At 38.8% G+C, this 20,536-nt stretch overlaps 2 protein-coding genes and 1 non-coding gene across 3 annotated transcripts in view; 1 reads left to right on the forward strand and 2 right to left on the reverse strand.

The window, feature by feature from the left end:
• Window positions 1-4,975, reverse strand: part of LOC140230406 (small ribosomal subunit protein uS11m-like) — a 114,850-nt gene extending 109,875 nt beyond the window's left edge. Inside the window, exon 1 of the mRNA XM_072310553.1 lies at window positions 4,904-4,975. Coding sequence (XP_072166654.1) covers window positions 4,904-4,931 — 28 coding nt within the window. The 5' untranslated portion in view covers window positions 4,932-4,975. The remainder of the gene's footprint in view (window positions 1-4,903) is intronic.
• A 3,037-nt stretch (window positions 4,976-8,012) lies between these two features.
• Window positions 8,013-8,084, reverse strand: Trnac-gca (transfer RNA cysteine (anticodon GCA)). The gene has a single exon. It is a non-coding gene; the product is annotated as a tRNA-Cys (tRNA).
• A 6,523-nt stretch (window positions 8,085-14,607) lies between these two features.
• Window positions 14,608-18,730, forward strand: LOC140230450 (uncharacterized). The gene is made up of 5 exons (XM_072310604.1): window positions 14,608-14,982; window positions 16,328-16,514; window positions 16,941-17,018; window positions 17,666-17,805; window positions 18,494-18,730. The coding sequence occupies exons 1-5, from the start codon at window positions 14,608-14,610 to the stop codon at window positions 18,728-18,730; spliced, it is 1,017 nt and encodes a 338-aa protein (XP_072166705.1).
• Window positions 18,731-20,536: the final 1,806 nt, after the last annotated feature.

Consider the following 20,536-nt stretch of genomic DNA (forward strand, 5'->3'; position numbering starts at 1 on the left):
GGAAAATATCATTATGTTAGTGCATTGATTACCTGAAATATTGCTTTTTTTTTCTTCTTTTTTTGGGGGGGGGGGAGTTAAGTTTTCAGAAATTTGTATGATACCAGCAAAGGTCCTTGACAAGATGTAGATAATATTTTACATACAATTTCTGTTTACTATAATTTATATACACTGTGCAACTGACAGACAAGTGTAAGATTGTCAGTATCCACTACAAAGTTTTCATTAATCTACCGCATGGATAACACATTACAGCAGGACATTCAGCAGAACATAATATGAATCCCCTTCTCCGGAAAGGAACATTAATAAATATAGAAAGTATCATGAATCCTGGGAACACTATTGTCCTCCTCCCCCCCCCCCCCCCCCATGTAGTTGGAACACAGCATTCAGCTCCAGTTTGCTTGTGAGAATCAGATGAAGCACTGTCACAAGAGGGCGCTAGGCCACCTCAAACAAAATGCACTGTTGGTCTCACACATGCACATGAAAGCAACCATCACTTCACAAGTCTGTCACTGCCATCCACATATATATATAATTAACTTTCTTTGTGGAAAAGAAATAAAAAGAAAGAAAAGTTTAACCCCTTGCTTCTGCAATTCTCTAAATACCTTTAATGTCCCCAAACAAGATTCTTTTTGCCCATCAACTGAGAACGGACAGTTTGGTAATCCACCTGTGCGAAAGCAGTCAAGCGGTGCATGCATCCCCTCCCCAAGGTCAACTACATGTGCCCTTGAACAATACAAATATCGATCGGATGCAATGTATGAATAGACCGTGTGCTGACGGGCTCACAGACTCTTTTGTTCTACACAAATCAGGCACCAGAATGCTATGACTGGGGTCAGCGAACACAGATATCTACTGCGATCAGCTTTGATCGCTAATGTACATGTTCATACTAGTTTTGTAGCAGAGCAAGGGCAAACTAAATCAGAACAAAGGTAAAAAATACTGTGATGTACAAATTCTTCCAACAGAAAGAGAGACAAGTGCTGATAGAATAAACTCTAACCTTTTTATCAAACCCATTTTTGGGGACTTTATAACACAAAGAAACATGAATTTAGGCCATTTAAACAGACACTCTCTTCATCTTGGGAACCTGGTATACAAAACATAACACAATATAAATCAGGTATAACATCATAAATAAAAACATTTGCCTTTGCAATAGATTTACAAACACTTGTCACAAATATGATATCAGACAGGACGGGACAAAACAGAAGAAACATCACTTGCCAGAATAGATGAAAAGAATGGAAGGAAAGAAAGAAAAAGAGAGAATGAGAGAATGCCTACAAGGAAAATGGAACAGGGGATGGTAGAGAATGTGCTTCATAGAGTTGGCGCTGCATGCACAGCTGTGCTCCTTCTAAAGTTCCTTTAAGAAGGAGAAGAGAAAGCCGAATGCCAGCTACAGGAAATTCGGCGACTCGAAGCTGAAAAAGCATGCCAGCGGTGTAAAATCAAAGTATAATACTATAGGACTCAGTAGTAGTGCAACAGGCTGTTAATCACGCGAACAATAGACGATGAATGCACGCGATTAATTCACATGTAGGGTCTATACACAAGCGAGTTGGTACAAAGCATGATGCGTGCGAAAATATGGTCGCTGTGTACACATATTAAGTGTCGGAGTGTGTGCGATGAACCAATTGAAAAGCGCGGGGCGAAATTCTAGACGTCCGGTACACAGCGAATTTTGCTACCTGGTGTGTTTCTACTGAGAATCGTCGCTCGCATCACCACGCATCGACCACCTCAATAGGTGGACGACGGAGCACCACGCATCACCGCGCATTGACCACTACCCGATCTGTTTCTACTGAGGAAAAATTTGAGGTGCCACCACGCATCACCACGCATCGGCTGGTATCACCACGAATCACCACGCATCGGCTGGCATCACCTCAAATTTTCGTCGCTCAGTAGAAACACGCTCAATGACAACCATTAATTTTGTAGTCATTCCAGCTCCTTAAATCAGCAAGGTTTAAATGTTGTTTCTCTAGGAGTGTACACAAGTTTGTGCTCAGTTTTTTAATTGAATGTGTCATGCATCCTTCTTGAGCCAGTATCCTAAGAACAGATTTAAAGACAGACACTAAAATTCCTGAAGATACACATGTAACAGAAATTTACCATAATGGGTCCAAAATAAGGGACGTATGAACAATAACAAACCCCAAATCATCACCTTACATCTGCAGGGTTGGAAACCCTAAAATAAGTCAGGTCTGAATCAGACAACACAACTTCCTCCAAACTTAAAAGCATGACAAACTTTTCAAATTTTCTACTACTGGTAGTAGTACATTGTATTTCACATCAAACACATCACATCAAGTAGCTGATTAGTCTTCAATAGAATAAAATGGGGAAATATGACAGTGGGATGCCTTGAATAAAAATCCATCAAATATACTAAGATGTTAAACAGTTAGTTACTGGATAGAAGAATGAAAGCACAGTCAAATGATGTTCATAGTCACTACTCCAATGAATGCTTTGATGATCGGGCATTCAAACCACACTCCATTCAAGCACAAAGTAACACATTGATCATTTGTGACCGTGCTCCTCAAAACGAACATAAAGTCGCACACACTGATTTTGCGTGAGGACTGAAAATAAGTGAAATGGGTAAACCTAGCCGAACTTGACTTTTTCATAATTTCTGAAAGAGCGGGTCTTCTTTTACATTATGCTAAAATTTGGGATCATAAAACGGGCAGGAAAGTGTGTTTTTTAGCAGTTTATCTCGAACATTTTTTGTAGAATAGTGTGATTAGGTGTGTCTTTAGAATCCCATTTTCATTTCTGAAAAACCTTGTCCACACTCTTCACCTTTGACTCTAATAACTTCTGCAAGGATAGTGCTACTGCTTTGAAAGTTGGCATTAATTATGGACAGAATGTGTTAATGAGGCATGCTTAATTTCAGTTTAATCTGATAATTCCTTCATTGTTGTTACTCTGGTGGTTTACTTCCTGTTTTTTGTCCCATTCATTGCACAGCCAGCATGGTTTGGTAAAGATTAAGCGCTTGAATAGACACTGTACTTCAGAGCCTCTTTTCTCGGTTCACACTTTTCCTGAGTTTGTGCTTTCTTTCCAATATTTAGATAGGTTAGGAGAGTCCATTTGATTTGAGTTATACATCATTTTAAAGCTTAAAGTCTGCTCTTTCAGAATATGGTCTTAACTTAAAATTCATGTCTGGCGACTTTTTGTTTGTTTTGAGGTGCAGTGTCACATTTGTACACACAAACTCAAAGCTTGGCCTTGAATGGCCCTCACTAGAGTTAGGCTTATCCAGTGCAATCAAAGAACATTCTTTGCTATGCTAGCAATCAGTCTAAACTTAAGAAAATAGAATCCATGAAAAGAAGGCAATCCAGGTGTTTAGGGGCAATATACACTCACTATGACCTTACAATGACACTCACTAGTATTTTAGGTTGCAAAAATGTATTCTGACATGTTTCACCTTCCTATTAAAGGATGCCATTGCGAACCAACTTTTGCCATCAATAAAGAAATAATTGCCATAAATATTGCTGAATACAAACAGAAATTACACAGTTGCCAATTTCCTACTCATTTGCTACTCGCTCGCTACTCCCCGATATGAATGTACGTATGCCTACAGCCTGTAGCATAATAAATACGCAATATCTGCTGAAATTCGAATAGCCAACAATTGTCCACTCTCTGATGGAAAGCTGGCATCTAAATGCTTGTGGGCCCTGTTGCCAAAAACTCGCATCCGGGAAACTGTGCATTATAATAGACGCAACTAAAACAAAAAACAAAAACAAAAAACAAAAATAATGATCAAATACAGCTCCCTTAAACCTTACCAAGTCTGCTGCTGAAAGGACTTGCATTAAATTTCAAACACAATGATGAATAACTTGCTGCATTGCATTTGATTCTGATCAAATGCAAAGTGCGGGCGACACTTGTGTTTGATGTGAAGTTGCTTTTTAATCACGAGTCGAGTTTCTAGCAATGGTGTATCGTAATGACATCATAGAAAAGCTGAAACATGTGACTGTGAGAATATACTGCTGAAACAGCTGACTGCTGTAACCAAAAGGGAGAATACATTATATCAAATAGAAGACATCTAGATCTAGGCCCTACTTGAAGTTGAATCAGAGTCATTTGAATCAGAGTCATTTTGACGTCATAACAGTGTATGGCCCCGATACCCCTGGACTGCCGAAAGAAGAAAACAGCAGAAAAGGGATGCCTACTCGAACTTAAGTTTCGGTCCAAACAAAACCGCTATTTAAATCCATTTACATTAGGAAATTGGTACTGTGGCGCGGCCAGGCATCCATCGTCCTATGAGTATGATTCTGAAGTCACGTCACGGGTACACGGTCCCACACGTTCACTTTCGGGTTATGCCTGTGGAGTGCAGATAGCCGATTCAGCTATTTTTAGCGACTACAACAGTTGTAGATCCAATATTAGTGGGTAGACTGCATAACCAAAACATCATGTGACAGAAAATGGGTAAAAATTTGCTATATTTTTCGTTCTTTCCCTACCCAGGCCATACTAAGTCGCTCGCCAGCTCGCGATCGCTCACGTGTTTTACACATTGCTATTGGCAAGTGCTGTACTCGCAGAATGAGTTACCGGAATACCATTCAGCATCCTCGCCGAAGCGCCGGGGCAGAGTCGAGATCAAGAGACCAGCTCCCGCAGCTCCTACACCTTATTTTGAGTCACGGTAAAAACACCCCTATGATTACCTCATAGACGCAATGATTACAGCTACAATTTTGCAGTAACATTGTAATAACCTTACACTTAATGCCTAGCTCAACTTCAAAAGAGACAAAAGCGACTCAAGTTAGTCACTCACTTGCTGGTGATGATAGTGTTGACGCCATTCGTTCCCTCGTTGTTCAATCAGTGTACATTAGGTTAGATCTATGGTACACTGTACGTATTAAATACGTGTGTTACCCGTTTGTTGTAGTGTTGCGGACACAGTCTTTATTTGCCGACCCTGTGCTGATACGTTGCTAGAAACTCACTGTTACTGTACTAGTTATACCAGTAAGTTTATCATAGAAGCAAAATGATAATGATACTAGTCGTAAACAATGCAATGTGACAAAATCAGCAGAGTGTTTCTCAAGAATGACATGTGTCAATGTCACAACAAGAATATCACAATTGTGTGCAATTAAAGACTAACAACTACAAAAAAGGTTCCACCTCCTGCGACTATATTATGACGTGCTCCCATGAAATAATATCTGCGCGTTATATAGGCCTATAAGCCAAATATAAATTCTATCCACAAACATAACCTAAGACCCTATCACAACCCTAACCCTAACCATAACCATAAGTCCTCGGAGAAAATAAGACTGGAGTAATACTGTCGCAAGAGCAAATGTCGTGTTACCTCTCGAAATAGAGAGGGAAAACTTCATCCTCATTATAAACACGTTTCTCAAACATCGACATAGTTTCACTTAATTTCCACAAAAATATTATCATGATGTCAGTGATTACATTGTCATGCCATCTTCAATGCAGGAACATTATGTGCATGTAGCAGTGTACAAAATTGTCATGTATTAGGCCCTATGCTTTTGCATGAAATGTGGTTAAGAATGTAGATAAAGCACAGCATATTGAACAAAGGTTTAATTTCATTTAAATATCCTATTTAAGAGAGATCATGAAGGTTGTTTGTACTTTCATGCTGAAGACGACTGATTGGCCAAAAGTGAGGAAAAAGTGTGCAGGACAAACATGAATTTTAGTGATCACGATTTCGATCTGCAAATCGTGAATCTAAACTTGCCGTTTCCAATCTCACGATTATGTAATTTTGTATGTTTTAAACTAGCATTTCAAGCGACTTTGGTTAACGCTTTGTGCGCCACGTTTATTTCCTGTCCATAGGTTTGTGTGTGAAATTTGTGCACATTTTGACTCATCGGCATAGATAGGCTTAACGTAATTTCAACTTAATTTTCACTAAATGGAGTTGTGGAGGATATACAAAATCTTTAAAAAGACAACTCAACTTTGGCACTATTGTAAATCAATATCAATTGTCCAAAGAAGTATAATAAATGCAATTGTGAGTACAAAATATGAAAAATTTAAGGGAGGCATGAGTAAAATCACATTCCATCAATCGGATTAGAAAGCAAGGATGAGTATTTTCAATATAGTATTGTATAAAGTACTGGTGATAATAAAATACACTTGTGTCGTCATCAAAAAAAGGTGAATGGGAGTAAATTACTTGATTTTTAAATCACTTACAAACAGCAAGAATATAAGGGACCAATAAGAAGAAATGTTATGTGATTTCATTTTCATTTCATTTCCTCATTTATTTCATTTCCAACAATGCAAAACATTTCCATACACAAAATGACACAATATCAATACAATGAAGTAACAAACAAAAATACGTGAAATTAACAATACTATATACATATCACAAAAGCAGATGAAATTGAATTAAAATTAAAGTTGCGGGAAATGGAGGAGACATGCTGAAAAGCTAAGCTTGTATTTTGCAGTCTCCTCGTGGACAAAATAATTAAATAACATCAAGGCAACAAGTTGCTAGATATAATTATGATAAAAAAGTGTGCAATGCACATTATACAGACCTTTACAAACAAACAAACAGACGGACAAACAAACACAAGGAAGCTCTCTTGTTAAAGGGAAAGAGAGAAAAAAAAAACACATTGAAGGAAAAGGATTAAAGGGTGTGTACAGTTCTGATCTAGCTTTTAACGTTTTGCGAGATATTCTAAAACCACTCTATGAGATGTCAAACAGCATGCAATTCTAAGGGGTATCAAAAGTTTATTTGATGAAAATCGGTTTTGAAATGGCTGAGATATCAAAAAACAAGGTGAAACAAAGAGATCCTAATAAAGTTGTGGCCTGTCGCCTTTTATCATTATCACTTTTTTTTTGATATCTCAGCCATTTGAAAACCAAATTTCATCAAATAAACATTGAATCCTTCTTAAAATTACATGCTCTTTCATATTTCATAAGAGGTTTCTCATTATCTCACTTAAGAATGTTCAAAACATGAATCCCCACCTCAACCAGTACTGTACAGTCCCTTTAATTTATCTTGAAAGGAAAAACAGAAAGAGACATGAGGACATGAAAAGACAGGAAAAAGGCGAGAAGGGAGAAGAGATGAAGGGTCTATTGTGATAGGCTTCACGTTACAGGAATTGCCTTCTGTTTTGTAGATAATTTCTGAACCGATTATTCTACCTATTATTCCATACCGTAGTATGAATGTTATGAATATCTTGATTAATGGTAAATCAAAGGCCTTTAAAAAACCACAATGGTATGAAAGAAAATAAATATCAATGGACTGAGTAAATGAGTTCAAGATTTAAGATGACACGGACAGATGTATTATATCTTTCTGACACGAAACTGAAAATGACTAATATACGAGAAGAAACTCCCATTTTCAATATCTTAGATTACTGATTGATTAATTGATTGATTGATTGATTGATCGATCGATCGATCGATTGATTGATCGATTAATTAATTAATTTATTTATTGATTGGTTATCATTGGTTGAATGATTACTTTTATTGTCCGCACTGGAAATTCTTGTAAATTCGATGTTAATATAATATCATGGAACACTTCACAAGTAGGCCTTCACAAGTACACCTGATATAGGAAGGAATGAGAGTGGTCTGTGATTGTGTTAGTTCTTCAGCTCATTGAAAGTTGCTATTAAAGGGAAATTCAAATTATACTCTAAACATAATGTGGATTCAGTTTACAGAAAGTTATTAGTGAAAGTGAAATAAAATACCATTTGCCCTGACTTCTGAAGGGAGTAAATAAATGGGCTCTTTTAAGTGACATTGTCATTTTCTGCAAGTATTATTAGGTTTCAACAAAATGTCCTCGACAAGAAAAAAAAAATGAAATCAAGGCCAGGGGGCACCCGGATTTGAACCGGGGACCTCTCGATCTGCAGTCGAATGCTCTACCACTGAGCTATACCCCCGTCACAGTTCTGATGAGAGTTATTCCAAGTAAGATTTTTACGCATATTGAATAAATACACCATATGCTGAATTGGAGCGTGAGCATACTTTTGTGTTGTATAGTAGTACTGTGTTTACTCATAGCACAACACTAAGAGAGATTCAGATTCAATCAATCCTATTCACGGCTGGGACGCGCGAGAAAACATCTGTGGGACAGTTGCCACGTATCAAGTCGTCATTTCCTACAAAGAAAAAAAGGTTATAGCGCCATCTGCATGCTAACGTAGTTTGATGATGATGCTCTTTTCTGCTCTCCAAAAGTTAATTGTTCATGGATAGTGATTTCCCTTTTTACTATGCTTTTTCATATTCTTCTTCTTCTGAAGAAGAAGAAGAACGATGAAATCCATTGATGACTGTGCTAAGTTATTTTTTTGAAAGAAATCCTTCAGGTGAGAAATATGATGAGATGAATCTTTACAAAATACCAATCCAGTTTGCAGAGCGTTTCCAAGTCAATTGCGGTATACCATGGAATGTCAAAATATTGTCCCAATCACCCAATATGTTGTGCTGGAATTTCAGACTGTGTTAAGTTCTCATTTCATCGTGTTGGTTTTTATTTTTCGAACAGTCATTATATTTGCCATTTTTATGTGTGAGATGTGACAATCAGCAGGCAGCAATTCTTATCAACGTCACAGTCTTTCGTGCACCATTGGATGGAGGCGGTGAACATAATTATTGTGAAACTATATAGACTGCTAACATGTTAACACGGTGGGGACTTGAATTGTTAATGTGGTATGTTGATATGGGTACACACAGAAAATGCTGCTCTATACTCCGACTCTTTATATACACGGCACTGCTCCGAGTAGCGCAAAAGCGCCATCTGCCCCTCGTTCAGTTAATTTTTTTTCTGTATACCATGTACTCCGTCATGCTCCTATTCCACAGATTTTTTATTCCTATCATCGGTCAATCGTCTGAAGTAAAGTTTTCTTCTTCTTTTTTTTTTCTTCCGACCACCGAAGTCTATCGGATGGCAGTCTGATGAATCCTACTCATGTGTTGGTCGACCATCAAGTTAGTGTCAGACATGCCTGGCGGGATCCAACGAGGCAAGATCGTCCGGTGAGGATCACGCGCGACAGGCGTATAACACTGACCCGATAGTCGACCGACACAATTTGAAGTTGGATTCATCAGACTGCGATTCGATACACTTCGGTGGGTGGCCGGAAGCAACAAACTTTGCTTCCGACGATTGACCAATAATGGAAGAAATCTCTGTAGAATGGGGGCATAAACCCCCATTTTGTTTGCTTTGTTTGCTTCGCTTTGTTTTGTCTACCTGAGATGATATTAACCTTCTTTAGAATTATTTTGATCACTTGTCACATCTACTGGAGTCAGCTGGAGCACACTGGTCTTGTTGGTATAATCTTCCCTGTCCACCCCATGCACATCAACTGCGCTGTAACCATAAGAGTCTGGGTAGAAACAGATGATGACGCATATCAGTTAGGATTTTCATGAAAATTATACTCTCCTTATTGTCACTTCCACACACTTACTTCTCTTTTACTTCTTCAATCTACGTATCTGTTATCTTTCTGCTGTAAGTTATATTCGTGTATTCACAATTATTTGGCACATCTCTGTTTACTTGTAAACATTAACATGAGACAATCTATCATCAATTCATAGAAATGCATGTATTTGAGAATGAATGGGTAATCGTTAAATTGAACTGAAGGGGCCATTTGCAACTACTACTGCATGTAGGCCTATATACTATTACTACTACTACTACTACTACTACTACTACTACTACTACTACTACTACTACTACTACTACTACTACTTCTTCTTCTTCTTCTACTACTACTACTATTACTACCCGTACTACCGATGCTACCAACACTACCTTTACTATACTACCAACATTGCATGCCGCTGATAAAAGGTAGATGCCTCCTAATCACTCCACGTAGTCACACTATACACAACAGTCTCACACGTGATACTAGTAGGTCTATAGTTACAATAAAATAAATCGTTGTGTCTATAGTAGTGGTACCCTTTATAAACGTTATTGTCTCTTCTCTCTTTCCTTTACTTAATGTGGGGGTATCTGTGTGTTTATAGTGAATAACATGAGGATGACTATTGTTATTCATGCACAGCCTATATAGTGTGCGGGGGTGTGTGTTGATATGACACAGAGGGCTCCCAGATTTGAATTGGTGGCCGCTCGAGATCTGCAGTAGAATGCTCTTCCTCTGAGCTATACCCCCCCCCCCCGATAACCATTCCTTTCAGAAAATGTTCCAGCAAAACATACAGAAAAACAGTGTTTGCAGCAGCTGCTGTCGCCATAATTCTGCATGTCGATCACGACTTTTCCCGCTCACTGAGTCCTGCTGAATGCGTATGAATGGGTATGAATATCGGTCTGCATTTGTTCATATGTACCTTATTCTGATGAAAGGCTTTTATGTTATTTGCATTAGCTCAACAACAACTGATTCATGTTTGGGCTAAGCGTTGGCGGTGAAGGTCCACGAGATTTGGTAACCGCATGAATGCGATGATACAATTCGCTGTTACCCTAATTATGCGCACCAGCCAGTCTATTCTCAACTTCTTTATTTCTTTTTCTACCTAATACGACAAATCAGATACACCAGTCACTCTCATGTAATGAATACATCGCAGTATAGTTCAACGAATATTGTCGAAGATTTCTAAAAGGATAAAAACTGCACAAAAAAAAAACACGAACATGTCCAAACAGTTCAGTTCTTTCTTCTTCTTTTTTTTTTTTTGTTGTTCAACTTACTGCTTTCCTTTGCTATTAAGAAGCTGACAATATACAGCTCCTTCTTTCTGCAACAGTCAACAAGACCTTTGTTTTTAAATACGAAGCATTCCCTGAACTTGTAATGTGGAGTCATGAAACACAAGTTTCAGTGTTGTGTAATTGAAATACAAGCAGTTCTCTTAAAATGCAATCTAAACTACCATTCACAGTGGAATCAGGCAGAGACAAAACAAAGAAAATAAAACTGTAAAGAGTCATGCCTTTACTCTATCAACTTTACATTCTATTACCAGGTAGTCGGTCAACAGGGCTGGAACTGGAGATACCTTTTTGTCAAGGGACATCAAACGTGTCATGAAACTCATGTTTTTAATCCACAAAAGTAGAACAGATGCAAGGGCCTTTCTTCCCGTACGGAAAGACGCTCTATTCCTTTTTACTACTGCCCCGCCCACACAAATAATTTTGTGATAAACCTAAAGAATGTGAATCCTTTCATCGAGGTTTTTTTTTTTTTCATATCAACTTCCGTTATGAATAAACCAAACTCTCCAGGGGGTATCTCCCTCTGTTTCTCAAGTACATGCAAGTTGCTTCCTGGAATTTTATTGTTCCGCAAGGTATCTCATGTGTGTGTATTTTATACAAAGTTTAGGGAAACCCGCCAAAGTTTGTGTGTATGCCAAGCAGCCAGTGTGCGTGCGTGCATGTGTGTGTGCATGTTACTGTCTGTCTGTCGGTTTGTTTTGTGTGTGCTATTATAGTTCTTCCATAATACCTGTATATCGCTCTTGAAGTCCTGATTATGATGTGTGTCCAAAGGTCATTAGGGACGCGTATATGGCCCGCCATTTGCCCAATAATTCCGATAAACTGAATTTATCGCTGAAAAACTTTGTTTATCAGTCGATAAACTCAGTTTTTCGAGAGAAACTCTGCTTTATCGAGTGGAAAACTAAGTTTATCGCGATAAACCTAGTTTTTCGCTTGATAAACAGAGTTTCTCGATAAACTTAGTTTATCGAAAAACTAAGTTTAACGATAAACTCTGTTTATCAAGCAAAAAACTATTTTATCGATAATCATGGTTATTTCAGCTTTGGTTGAAGGGGGCGATAGTATTAGAATGCAGGATTAGGACGTGGACTGGCTCAGCACGCACTAGCGAGAACAGTAGTACCCATTACCAGTAACTGGTCTCGACGGCAAACATCCGACGTGAAAAATCTCTAAGCTCTGGATCTGGCAGCTCCTCCGGCTGCTCATTTGTCTCTTCTGCGGCCATGGCGAAATGATCGTTGAATGACGTCCGTTGCGTTATTCGAAGCACGTGGTTATAAGTTGACAACTGCCGCAATGTAACTATCAATGTAACTTGGAGCTGGTAAGACGGCATACGAGCAGTGGCAACGCTCACAGCCGTACGGCTCTGGCAACGCTAAGCTCAGCGCACCCACTAATGACAAAGCTTGAATAACTCTGATTATCGATAAACTAAGTTTTTCGGCGAAAACTAAGTTTATCGCGATCGACTGGATTTATCGCTGAAAAAAAAAACTCTTTTTATCAATCGATAAACTAAGTTTATCGACTGAAAACCCCAGTTTATCATGATAAACGTAGTTTTTCGCTTGATAAACAGAGTATATCGAATTTTCCGGCGAGAAAATAAGTTTTTCGGAATTATTGGGTGAATGGCGCGCCATATGCGTACCTGGATCTGTGTCAAATACTGTATGTCAAACTAGCGTCAAAGACGTGAATGGAAAGGGACAGCCCCCGATTTACACGTGAATTGTCATTCACCGGTCGGTGTATAATGACCTCTATAGCTCATTCGTTGACATAAAAGAATTACTGTGTGTTATGTATAGGATGTAATCTACATGAACTTACACACACTTCTTGACGTATACATATTTCTATTCAAAAGATGACGAAGTAGGGAGGTAATGCATTTCAGTCTAACGGTGCCATTTATTCAGACCAAATTTTCGACGTATACACACGTCTTCCTCAGCTAATATTATATAATTATATATATATATATATATATATATATATATATATATATATATAATATATATATGTATATATATATATATATACACATATATATATATATATACATATATATATAAAACATAATAATGTGTGTGTATAAATAAATCGTAATGACATGTAAAATATATGTGTACATAGGCCTACAAATTTTGTATACAGACACGAATATATTGATTTGCGTGTATTTGTGTAAAGAATGATTATTAGTTCCATGCTTGAATGTGGTAACTCAGCAAGATATAGAACGATGTAAACCACAAACTGCTAAAAAAAAAAAAGATCCACACTATTTTTGCCAACATAATAGAGAGCATGATAGTTCCTATGACAATAAGAGACAATTAAACTGGCTTTAATTCTGTCAGATTGATTTTTGGACTTGAATCAATATCATGTGTCTAGATTTCAATTCATGTAAACAACTCTGAACGATTTAACCAAGTTGGTTTATGTAACAGACCCTTGACTGCATGCATGGTTGCTTTAATTCTGAATAGATTTGACTGGATTTGATTCTTGCATACTCATCATCCTGTCAATTCTTTATCTTTGTCCATGAATCATGTCGGACATGATCGTATTGCATTGACATATTTTGTTTGGACTATGAACATAGTTCTGAATTTGTAGGTGCTGGCGTATATTTACCAAGACTCAATGTTCCATACCCTGGACCTTGCCATAGTGTGGATGAATAGAGATCCAAAGAACGCACGCTTCGCATGAGAGATCGTGTGCCGGGATTACATCCATTGTTATGGCCTTCAATGAAGCTCCCTAATGCTGTAGGCAGTAGACCCTAGATGTGGGCTGCTTTTCAGTGCTAGCGAGGAATGAAAGGACTTTGAACTGCCCTGATTGTCATTCCATGTGTAGGGTCTACCAACAGTCGCGAGAATCTGTGACACTGGCCTAGAGAGTTATCATGCCTGCACTCAAATCCAGGATATTTTCAGCAACAAAGACCACATTCATGTTGCCATTTCACTTGATAGTCTTCGACTGCTGTCCAGGACTGCCTATACTCGCGGGAACTGTCTCTCATCGTGAGTTCTCCGGAATTGTTCGGCAAGTGCGGCGTTCGGGATTCTACAAAATGATCAGTATAAACAGTACGGTCTTCTGCGCTTGTCTCTACCTTTGTCTGATGTAGTGTGAGCGGGCAAGGTTGACGACGATTAACATGAAATTTTGACTGTGAGCTTCAGCACTTCTTGTTCACATTGCTTGTTTATTCCACAAATCTCTTGTCCAGCAATTTGTACACGAATGATGGTCGTCACTTAAATCCAATAACGGCGACATGATTAATAGTCGACATGCAGGGACAACCTCGTTTGTTGGAGTGGCTTTCAGTTTTCAAACATTGGCCTACCATTGTGTGGAAGAACTTTGAAACCATCATCCTGAAAGGAAGTTTTTGAAACCCAAATTGGCTGCATATTTTTTTCTTTACGAAAAATACGATATATTGAGCTGATTGCCATGGAATGTTAATTTCGTGTGGAGACTGAATGAGAGATTTGGCAGCCTTTCAGATACAGAAGGACGCAATGCGTCTGTTATTGGCACGGAACCAGCAAACTTGTTGCTTGCCTTTTGCAAACAACATACATTGAAGGCCAAAAAAAAAAAATTAAAAAAAAATGTCAGAGCCCCATGCTGAAGATATCGTCGTGTGTACGATGAAGGAAAACTGCTACAACGACTGTACCAATAGGCAGCCAAAGCGGTTGGGGATATCGGTTCCCGCAATCGCAGCGGCCTTTTTTGGTGTCGTTTTCATGATCGCCATGACTATCGTCATTGTCTTACTTTATCTCCATCAAGCACAGCTGATGGCGCGGGTTGAGATTTTGGAAAGAGAACTGGCAAAGCTCAACGCTCCATGCAGTAGTCGTCATGCAGAACAAACAGACCAGAGAGACCGGAAGTTCGGGTACTTCAGCAAAGCCACAAGAGAGCGTCATGCAGATTTCGACCTTGGCAAACCTGCCAGTGTGGATGTATCGGCCTCAAAGGTAACGGCAATGGAAATTTCGATCTTGTGAAAGTGTTTCGCATTGACATATAACTTTATTGGAGACATCGTGACGTTCACTTCATCAGATAGTAAAGTATCAAAAAACAACAGAGCAAAATATGACGCAAAAATAATCCGAATTCGGTCATAAAAACGTCCTGACTGACCTACCGGGGTCATCCCACGAGAACGACACCCATGAGTCATGCAGCCGACGAGTCCGACATTAAAAAAGGGGGTCCATGAATCATACAGCCCATGAGTTCGACACTGTGTAAAACAGCCCACTCGTTCGACATTACAACACGGGGTTTAATGTGTCGGTCTCGAGGGTTTTGCTTGCATAGTGTTGAACTCATGAGCTGTATGACTCGTAGGCTGTACCATGTGACTCATGGGTCGTATGACTCGTGGGCTGTATGACCTATGGGTGTCGGTCTCGTGACGTGCACCCGACCTACCGACGTAAAATAGTGTTCGAGTATGTTTGGAGCATCGAATAACGCTCTTGGACCGTATCCGGGCAATTACCCCCGGAGGGCAATTACCCCCCGGCCAAATACTGGTTAGTGGTAAGGTGAGAGTAAAGATTAGGGTTAGGGTTAGGTTTAGGGTTAGGAGTTTGGGTTAGTGTTAGGGTTAGGTTCAGGATTATGATTAGGATTAGGGCCAGGGGAAGGGTGCGGGGTAATTGCCCAGGGGGTAATTGCCCTAGACCCCTCTTGGACACCCTTCTTGGCCTTTTTCTGTAACCTGTCGCCATTTGTCCACTTATGTGACATCTCAACAATTCGCGAAACCTTTGCCTGCTTTCAGATCCAAAGTGCTTGGCGATGAATCATACTATTTTAGTTGTTTGTAACCAGGACAGGTGATTTTATTTCCTGATTCACTTTTTGACATTAGGCGTACGAGTAGGTTTTACGCTTATTCGACGGAAATATTCTTGAAAGTGTTTTGATCATCTCTCAGATGCACCCACACGCCAGCATCACAAGAAAATATAACACGTCTATGCTGTTAGGCAATGGAAAAATTCAAACGCCCAAACTCCTTATTATGAATGTAAATCATATTAAATTAGTTTAATTATTAGCCAGTTCTTTACACGCTTTCACTCTACGAGCTGCATACAGACGATGGTGAGCAACTGGATTTTCCCATCAAATTGTGTGATACTTAAACTATGTTTACATCACAGAAACCACTTTCGATTCTTTAATTAAAGGAATTTACAGTGTCTAGATCTGAATGAAAAGTATGGTAATGTAGCCTGTTCAAAACCCATTTGAAGACACCTGTTATCCAGGGTATTAACTGGTGTTCTTCCGTACGATCTGCAGATCCACCCAATTCAGCACGCTAAGATGGATGGGACGGTTACGGCGTCTACTCGAGTTCTGTTGCCAAGGGATAGGGGTGGCTCTGACACGGTGAAAGAAGTACTACCAGAGCTACATAACAGAATCAAGCGAGGACCTAAAGGGGGTAGAAAGAACAGGGATCGATCGTCGTCGAATAAATCCAGGAGTACGTGGCCTTATTTTTGTTTTACAGTCGTAGCATAAATATGCCAGTATTTTTAGGTTAATATTATACCTTCAAATTGAAAAGATAGGTGTTATTACCACCGCCATTGCATTTAGAAAGTTCTCGAGTTATCGCCCAGCGCTTTAAATTTTGCTCCACGACGTTCTTTGCCTTTGCTCAACTTTGGCTGACCTTGGTCGTTTCTCTGAAGGATCAAATAGATTCACTACAGCAGCTGATGATCATATACGCACCTTTAATAAAAATCTTCGATAAAGACTTTTAATGACTTTGGTACTATTCCCATGGAAGACTGTGGTATAAGATACTGTTTAAATCTTAGGTTTTCTGCGAAGAAGTTTGGATTTCAATCAATATTCTCTGAATGTTTACATTTTGTATGTGTACTTGTTTATTTGTTTATAGACAAAAGAGTCGAAGAAATACGAGGCGTACATTTTGAGGCCAACCTTAATAGAACCACCACCATCGGCGTAGGTGAGGGTACGAATCAATACCTTATTTAAGACTCTACCAGCACAATATGTCATCCCTACACAATTCACTCCGTTATGAAGCTTTTTCATGCACTTTCAACCTAACGAATACTGTAATTTCTTATTCATGAAGCTTGTCTGGTCAGCATTCATTCGATGTATAATATCTAAGCCTAAGTTTCATACTCTTCGTTCAGTGCACATCTACGTTACTCTGATATCGATCTACACTAGATAATTATGATGACGCTTATCCTGCAAAGTTGTGACTATTATATAATTATTATAATATTAACAGATAATGAGACAAGCGTGAACCTGCATTATGAATCGCTATACTGTTCTCTTTTATGGTAGATTTCAATCTTAGATTTAAATGGCAATTTGACATATTTTCAGATAAAATTCTGATACTTGGTGTAATATCAGCATACCACATCTTAAATCGTCGACGGTTTCCAAGGTAACGTTTGAGTTTAGACTTTGTTTTTAACGTTCAAATGGGAATACATTATATTCAATAAATAGTTTGCTCATCCAAATTTTACAGAATCATTGAAAACAGAACATTCTTGCTCAAGACGACGTCATACTTTTTGAAGAAAAATATGTCTTCGTTTCTCTTCCTACTCTCTCACTCGTTGTTGGATAAAGCTGGCTGGTTACCACACTGGTCACTCTCTACATCCATAGGGTACCATCAGAACCAATCGGCCGTCCTGGCAAACTTTCGACTGCATGCAAGGGGTAACGTGACCGTAGCTGTGGCAGGGCTCTACTATGTCTATAGCCAGGTAAGTATCCTATATGCTGCAGGTAAACCATCTTGTCTTGGTAGGCAAGTGCTCGCTATATACACGCTTTGAGCCCTTGACAGTGAGACACAGATACTATAACGCAAGATCCTCCCCTTCCAACGCTTCTGCTGTAGAATATCGACTCTTCACAATCCACTGGTAGCGAGAAGTGAATGTATCCCACTTTGTATACGAACTGGGTATAAGTCTATAGGTATAGGTATAGGTATACGTCATAAATTAGTCAGCGCGGATTTCAGATTCTCGAAGAGGACTGGCTAAATGCCAATTACAACCACTGACTTTGTCGTTGGTCGTTATGATGATGGTCACATAACAAGGCAAATACACATGTACCTTATTCAAGCACTTTGTCTGATTAGCCCTCGTAGTTGTGATCAATATCCCATTTTTGGAAAACATGAGTGTACAAACGTAAAAATCCCATAATATTCTTGTTTTCTTTCAAAATATTTATGAAACTTTACCTGTTCGTCTTTGTCTCACTTCATTTTTCTTAAAGTCAATTCGAACAGACATCGTTGCCATAGTGTCCTTTGGCGCGCTCATCCTAAATTCTTAACACCAGTGTGACGTCAGTATAATGTACTTCTTATGGGCAAAGTTCATAACTGCTGGCAGAACAGTTTTAGAATATTTTCATTCTTTTTTCTCTCTCTCATAGATGATGTACTACGACCCTAATGAATACATTGGACATAGCATCATGGTCAACGGAGTGGAGCTTTTCACGTGCATCGCCCCTGTAGAGCAGCGCCAAAACAAGTACAAGACGTGCTTCATCGGCGGGCTCGTCTACGTACCCGAGAATTCCCAGATCGGCATCAAAATGTTGTACACCCCACGACAGGTGTGTCTGTTTGAGGACACCAGCTACTTCGGCATGTTCCGAGTGAGCTGAGTAGAGCAGGGTTCGCAGCGGCCGTCAGCTGCATGTTGCAGTTGTTTTCCCTTTACACTCAATCAGGGCTGCACTGCTTCAGAGGCATTTTCGTCTGGATAGGAGATGTGTGGGTCATAGCAGTTTGAGCCAGCACACTGAGGGAGAGCGGAGTGTCTCAGATGTGCAGAGATTATCATACAGTCCTAACTCTATGTGCCCTCATGTTCGGATGTCATTGACAATGTTAATAAAAGCTTTGGACACTGAGATGAGCATTGATCCTTTTCTCTGTCACACCGCGCCGCTTCGGAGAAAAGGCGCGTAGGAAAGCTGCAGCCATAGACACGAATATACTTCAGACGATTGGTGAATCGTGTGTTGAAAGCTATGGTGAAAATAACTCGCAGTGATTGGAATTTTCTTGTTTTTATTTTGTAGATCACCTTGACAGCTTTTATTTAGAGGAGATGTCAACGCAGCTCTGGCGCCTATCTCCTTATTCCTCGAAGCCCAAAAGTGCACAAGAATCATTAGCTACACAGTGTAACATTTCTGAAAGTGATTCATTGTATCTTGTTAGCCAGAATATGGGCTATTAATATGTTTGTTTTAGAGTGATGAGAACACTGCATGTACCTGTAATGATTGTACTTGTCTTTGAGTTCATTGCAAGGAGTGTCAGCTAACTCGGCTTGACAAAATGATATATTGGATTCTCAAGGTGTTTCAACGTTTTCTGTAAGAGACGTATAAAAAGATATAGAATTCCAGATAAAGCACTTACACCGTGGTGTTAACCCAGACCATCATTATTTTTTGCAGGTATAGATACTTTTATATATTTTTACTTTCTTATTTAAGTGTTGACGAAAAAAAAATAAGTTACTGCCTATATCGCTTCGGGAGGATGCAATGCAAAGTGTGAGTGGACAGACAGCAACTCAGTAAGACTACGAGAGTGAAAAGTTGCTGTATGGAGAATGGATTCTGTAGTGATTGTATGTTAGTGACCTTCCCTGCTGTAATATATTACTGTCGTGCTTTTGGACATCGGGATATTGGTCGTGCTGTTGTCACTGTGCAAAGTGTTATTAATGCAATGCTTTCACAGTTTTTTTTTTTTAATCAATGAAGAATAAAAGACAAAATGCAATGTATTGCTGATTTCTGCAGGATTCAGCCTACCCGTGATATCACGATAACATATTTAGCTGATTTCACCTGTAAATAGATTAAGATGATGGTATTTTTGCGTTTCGATTGACTGCCTGTAATTAAAGATCGAATCTTAAACGTAAACTGAGAAATTTTATTTCATGTCAGGGTGCATGCTATGTATGTGTGTGCGTGTGTGTGTGTGTGTGTGTGTGTGTTGTATCTGTCTGTAAGTTATATCTGTCTATAACCAGATATACAACATGTACAATATAGAGAATAGAAAGATATCTTATCTACGTACTGTATTTTGTCATCTTTATGTACATTCTATGTATGTATAGAATTATGTATAAATACACACGCACAATCATATATATATTTCTCTTTCCTTTTTCATATCTCATATATGTAATTATGTTATATATATATATGTATATATATATATATATATAGTTTTTGTATATGACATTCTATAGATAAATAGTAAGACATGTAAATTAACAGATAAATGATAAATAAAAAGAACCTGTTTAGCGTACAATTTCACGACAAAGATCTGATCCAAAATAACATGGTTACGGGTGGGTGTTACTCCTTTTGCTGGGTCTGTCTCCTTGTTCAGATTCTCCGCGGTTGAAAATAACCGAAAATAAGTTAACAGATAAA

The sequence above is a fragment of the Diadema setosum genome, chromosome 7 (assembly GCF_964275005.1).
Source record: "Diadema setosum chromosome 7, eeDiaSeto1, whole genome shotgun sequence".
Lineage (NCBI taxonomy): Eukaryota > Metazoa > Echinodermata > Echinoidea > Diadematoida > Diadematidae > Diadema > Diadema setosum.